At 45.1% G+C, this 5,927-nt stretch overlaps 1 protein-coding gene across 1 annotated transcript; it reads left to right on the top strand.

Annotated features, from left to right (window-relative positions):
• Positions 1 to 2,422: 2,422 nt before the first annotated feature.
• On the top strand, positions 2,423 to 3,337 carry LOC113408072 (olfactory receptor 14A16-like). The gene has a single exon (XM_026660193.1). It carries the CDS (start codon positions 2,423 to 2,425, stop codon positions 3,335 to 3,337), a length of 915 nt encoding a protein of 304 aa, XP_026515978.1.
• The last annotated feature ends 2,590 nt before the right edge of the window (positions 3,338 to 5,927 follow it).

Genomic DNA, 5,927 nt, shown 5'->3' with positions numbered 1-5,927 from the left:
TAGTTCTTGTGTTATGTGAAGGAGTAAATAACACTTCCTTATTCACTTTCTCTACACCAGTCATGATTTTATAAACTTCTATCATATCCCCTCTTAATCATCTCTTTTCCAAACTGAAAAGTCCCAGTCTTATTAATCTCTCCTCATATGGAAGCTGTTCCATACCCCTTATCATTTTTGTTGCCCTTTTCTGTACCTTTTCCAATTCCAATATATCTTTTTTGAGATGGGGCGACCAGATCTGCACACAGCATTCAAGGTGTTAATTGGAGGGTGAGTTCAGAACCAGTAGTCTCAAGGAGGTCTGCAATTCATCCAGTCATTAATTCCTCTCAGTTTAACAGTTCAAAGAAGCAGAAGGAAACTGTTTCTTTGAGGAGTTGTACATTGGGAAGCCCTCAGTCAAATGACCCCAAATCTGGATCACTAATGCCCCCCTAGTCTCCCAAGAGGCACAACAAATTTCAAAGCAATCCAAGTAACCATCCACATCTTAAAACATGCACACTGTAAGGAGTGAACATTTTCTTAAATGCCATTCTCAGTTTGGGTCCCCCACATTTTTAGTTAATTCCATGCACTACCTTGGGTAAAAGTCAACAGATTTAGACCATTTTGACCCGCATCACACCAGTAATTTGATTTCTTGCTCTAAGAAAAAAAACAAAACAAAAAAACACTCTGGAAACTTTTTTATCTTCGCAACCCCTAGCTCAGATGTCCCCAAATTTGGGTCACTAACTCTGCTTTGCAGCTTCCTGAGGCACATCACATTTCAAAGGAATTAGACTGAATATATTGATGTTAGAAAAGTTGACCTTTGAACGGAATACATGACACAACCTTAGTTATAGTGGTGCTGGGATGTCACTATAACAATCACCTGTTCCTTTACTGGCTGGGTACAGATCTCACAGATTTCTGTCTGTTAACCATGATCTTGGATTATTCTATGAGCATTAAAATAGGATTGTGCTGTTAAGCAATGAGAATCTCAGATAAAGGAACAAACATAAAACTAGGCACCACAGTACAGATATTCAGCTTATGTACATTGGAAAAGCACCATAGCACAATGCCAATATCTACCAGCTGGACATCTGGCCTAATTGACTTTAATGGGGCTGATTTATAAAAGCTCGGGAATTAGGCTCTGCAGAATTAGGCTCAGTTAAGGCAGGTTGTCAGCATAGTTTGTTCCTGAGGTGTGATCAGAGCTGGGCTCACAGCCCTGGAGACCAGATTCAGCTATTTAGCCCCGGAGCAGGTGCATCATGGGCTGTGACCGTGTCTGAATCCTATACAAGTCAGGATCAGCTGGGAGGGGCTTTTTAGTCCCTCATCCTATTTAGTCCCTCACCTCTCAGCCAAGCCTGCCCAAGGAGGGGAGCAGGGAGGGCCCATCTGAGAATTGGATCCCTGTCTGCTAGGAACTGCAGAGAGAAACAGCAACATAGGAAATCCAGCAAAGGGACACAAATGACTGCTGGATAATACAGTGATGCGTGCCTGATAGATAGATAGATGGATAGACACCAATGATTCCTAGCATTGGAGACTGAAATGCTTCGCAATTTGGGAAAAAATCCACAGAGACCAACACAGTAAGTTTGCTCTTTCAATTAAATATGTCAGGATATTAATATACAGGGCAATTTTAAGAATATAAATATGAATTACAAATAGAACTCTGTTAGATGTTTGCAGGGCCGGCTCCACGGTTTTGGCCGCCCCAAGCAGCCAAACAAACAAACAAACAAACAAACAAACAAAAAAAGCCACGATCGCGATCTGCGACGGCAATTCGGCGGGAGGTCCTTCGCTCCGAGCAGTATGCCAAGTACATACCCACTGGTTTTAGGCAGATTTGTACTAGTCTCAGTCATGCCTCTGCTGCTGGTACTCATGCTCCAGAGGCTATATTGCTATTTGTATTCACGCTAGCTCACAGAGAGCTAGTGTGAATGTGCGTACATGAGCAGGGGAATCCAACCCTGGCTCATAGTGTAGACATAGCAATAGTTTCATGCCCAAATTGTGAGCCTAGTGTTTATAGCACTAGGACAACCCTCCAGTGCGGAACAGATGGATTGGTGTGGTACTTTGCTCCTTCTTTCATACTGCATCTTTATCAAGCCATATCTTGGGCAGAAGGTGTAAACTGACGCAGCTCCATTGACTTTAAGGGAGTTATGCAAATTTACCCTACTGTGATAATGCACTGGTCTAGTGGTCTGATTGTCGGAGTCAAGGAGCACTCACCTCTCCTAGTGAACTGAAGTGATAAGTGTTGTGCACCTTTGACATTCACACCTTGAGATATTTCAGAGAGAGAATCGGGGTCATTCCATCTGTCACTCTAATCTGACCATTGCCCTTCTCCTTCCCTCCACAGGCAGGACATCATGTACTGCGAAGGAAAATGTCCAACCGAACCATTGTGACTGAGTTCCTTCTCCTGGGATTCTCTGAGGTTCGGGAGCTGCAGATTTTGCACTTTGTGGTGTTTCTAGTAAGTTATCTGTCAGCCCTGGTGGGAAATCTTCTTATCATCATGGTTGTAGCCCTCAACAACCACCTTCAGACCCCCATGTACTTCTTCCTGGTGAATCTATCCATCCTGGACCTTGGCTCCATCTCTGTCACCATCCCCAAATCCATGGCCAATTACATATTGAACACCAGGTCAATTTCTTATGCTGGGTGTGTTGCTCAAGTCTTTCTCTTCGTCTTCTTCATTGAGGCTGACTTTGCTTTCCTCACTGTAATGGCATATGATCGATATGTTGCCATCTGCAAACCACTGCACTATGAGACTGTAATGAACAGGAGAGCTTGTGTCCAAATGGCAGCCAGTGCCTGGATCAGTGGTATTCTCTACTCTGTGCTACACACCGGGAACACATTTGCATTGACCTTCTGTGGAGGCAACATGGTGGATCAGTTCTTCTGTGAGATCCCCCAGCTACTCAAGCTCACCTGCTCTGACTCCTATCTGAGTGAAGTTAGGGTTCTTGCATTCAATGCGTGTTTACTCTTAGGCTGCTTTGTTTTTATCATTGTGTCGTATGTTCAGATCTTCAAATCAGTGCTCAGAATCCCCTCTGAGCAGGGCCGGCATAAAGCCTTGTCCACCTGCCTTCCTCACCTCACTGTGGTCTCCTTGTTTGTTTGCACTGGTGTCTTTGCTTACCTGAAACCCACCTCCAGTTCAACATCTGCTCTTTATCTCATGGTGGCTGTGCTCTATTCCGTGGTGCCTCCCATGATGAATCCGATCATCTACAGCATGAGGAACAAGGAGATCAAAGGTGCTCTGAGGAAACTGACTGAGTGAACATTATCCACCAAAAATAAAATTTCCAGATTTTTCCCTTTCTGTGCGTCTTTACAGGTATAATCAGCTGATGGAATTATTGTCTCCGTGGGAATTTGATGTGCTATCTGTTTATGCAAAATGCTGTGTTTCACAGTAATAATAAGCGAAACTGAGTTCATTGAAGTCAGTGTCGTTACTCTAGATTTACACTTATGTAAATTAGATAAGAATCTATCTATCTATCATAAATAAATGTCAAAAAATAAAAGCAAGCCGTTGTTAACACAGAAGTAAGGTTGCCCGGTGGTATCTCGTGCCCTTCCAGAATGTCAGGTTCAGCATAACTCAAACAAACCCAAGAAATACAGAGTTAAAGTGCAGGCCCATGTAACCTTCACTCTGGCCCCTGGAGCTGGCAATACCACTGGAAATTATCTGCATGTACTACAGCTGCACTCCTTGTGTTAGATGTAGCTGTACTGAACGGTGGAGGCAGTAGGTGATGCAAGTTGGCAGAGGTGTATTTGTGATATGAGGAGATCTGGGGATTAGTTTGAGGAGCATCACAAAGCTGTGATTGTGATAGGAGATCTAGGTCTGAGCCCCATCACCCCTCCACCTCCCAAATGTGGGTGATCAAAATAAAGATGTGCACATGTACCTAGAGATTCCCGTCTGCATGCTTTCAGTACAGAATTGTGAAGCTGGTGTCAGTAGCAGAGCACTGGGGTCTTCTTTACATGGGTATAGTCAGTAGTGAGGTGGGATATGAGAGCAGGCTGTGGATTTAATGAAGTATAAGTTTTGGTGGTATCCTGTATGCATGTGTAAAGAGGTTGTAAGAGGGTAGAAAGTGGTTGTTAAATTTTCCAACTGTGGTATTCTGTGAGGGGTGCAGGCTCAGTGTTTGAGTGTAAGGCAAGTGCAGTGAAAAGGCAGAATGTGAGTATGTGTGTTATGGGTGTTGTGGGGCATCACTCAAAGAGGGCAGATTTATGGTTGTGAGGGTGTTTAACTTAAGTCTGTATTTCCTGGTTTTCAGAAGCTTTAGTTTTGCTGAACTCTGAATTCTGGAAAGGCATGAGCAGTCACTGGGAAACCTTAATGCTGCGATAACAATTTTTTTTTTTTTTGCTATTTATTTTCCTAGGTTTTTTTAACTATTGGTAGGAGTTAGTGGTCATTGTGGCATTTGTAGGTAGCAATGGGTATGGATGACAAGTGGACCAAAAGGCTTTTTTAAGAGCCACCACAATTTTCTGGAAAGGAGCTGTACTGTGTGCACTGCTTGGCCAGTCTGGGTTCCCCTCACCTCTGGCTCCAGAGACTCTTGGTAAGTGCAGTACAAAGCTGGACACAACCATCTACAGCATAGGAGGCTCAGTGAAGTGTCCTATTCATCTCAATGAGCTCTTCTCAGAGAAGTGAGAACACCTCAAGAAGATGTATACAGCCTGAAACAATCCCTCTGAGAGGTGTGGGGTCAGACTCCTGAAGATAGGCTGGGTCCCCAGATATTGGCACACACTCAGGGGGGGAATGTAGGGCCGTCAGGTCCCCTTGCCCCTATTTCCCCCCACTCCCCTATCATTTACCCTCTTGTTTGCCTTCCCAGTGCCACACCTCTCCTCTCTCACTCCAACTAGCCCCCAGCCCTCCCCAACCCACCCCATGTATCCCCCTTCCTATAATAACCCCTCCTGTCATGGGCCCCCAAATCCCTCTCCCACTGTTCCCAACAATTCTTCAATCCCTAATCATCCTCCCCTCCCTGCAGGCATTTGCATATGTCATTTATTTTCCTTTCAAAAGTAGTTTCAGCACCTTCTGAATGGTCTGCTGTGCTCAGGTGATATTTCCCCCAAATTAAAGATCTTTGGACAGAGGCTGACACTATCTATTATGAGTTTCACCTTTTAGTTACCAGTTAGATTTGAACTCATAGAGCCCACGTGGTGGGGAGGTTTGTGGGCCAGAGAATTCCCACTTAAGCAACTTAGGTCCTGTGAGTCAAAGGTAGCTTTTGCACAGCTCATCCTCGCTCCCTGCACATGCATGATGTAATCCTTTGGGCATGACACCAAATACTTCAAAGGCTGATGCGCCTAACTGGAGAGCTAAACTTTTTGACTAATAACACTGTAATTTGATGTCCCCTAAACTTCTGCTGGCTGGTCTGCACTCTGCTGGGGTAACCCTTGAGCGTTGGAGACCCTGGTGTGAGGATCTGTGCCCTGGTTTGATCTCTATCTGAGTGCAAAAAATCAGCACTGATATACCCCAATTTTAAGAAGAATGAGAAGTAACTCCACTGGTGTCAATGGGGCTGGTGCCCCTGTCACTCACCCTGGTGTAAATTAGGAGTATCTGTACTGGAGTCAATGTGCTCGATTCCCCTCTCACTCACTCTCAGCTTCCTCAGAGATCCCTGCTTAACCCCTCTGCCCACTAGTCCCCTCCTCTGCTCAGACCCAGAACCCTGACATGCTCCCCAGCTCCACAGAACAGCCCCCCACCCCTTCTGCCCCACCTTCAGACACCAGCCCATCCTCTCCTCCTTCTCCCCATTGACAAGCCCTGGCCACCATTTCCTTCCACCCCCACCCTC

Source organism: Terrapene carolina, unplaced genomic scaffold (assembly GCF_002925995.2).
Source record: "Terrapene carolina triunguis isolate 2854851 unplaced genomic scaffold, T_m_triunguis-2.0 Scaffold737, whole genome shotgun sequence".
NCBI lineage: Eukaryota > Metazoa > Chordata > Testudines > Emydidae > Terrapene > Terrapene triunguis.
Note: the sequence above shows the minus strand (reverse complement) of the source record. Positions and strands in the feature narration are given on the sequence as shown.

Coding starts and splice junctions, on each gene's coding strand:
- LOC113408072 (XM_026660193.1), top strand. CDS start 2,423: ATGTCCAACCGAACCATTGTGACTGAGTTCCTTCTCCTGGGATTCTCT.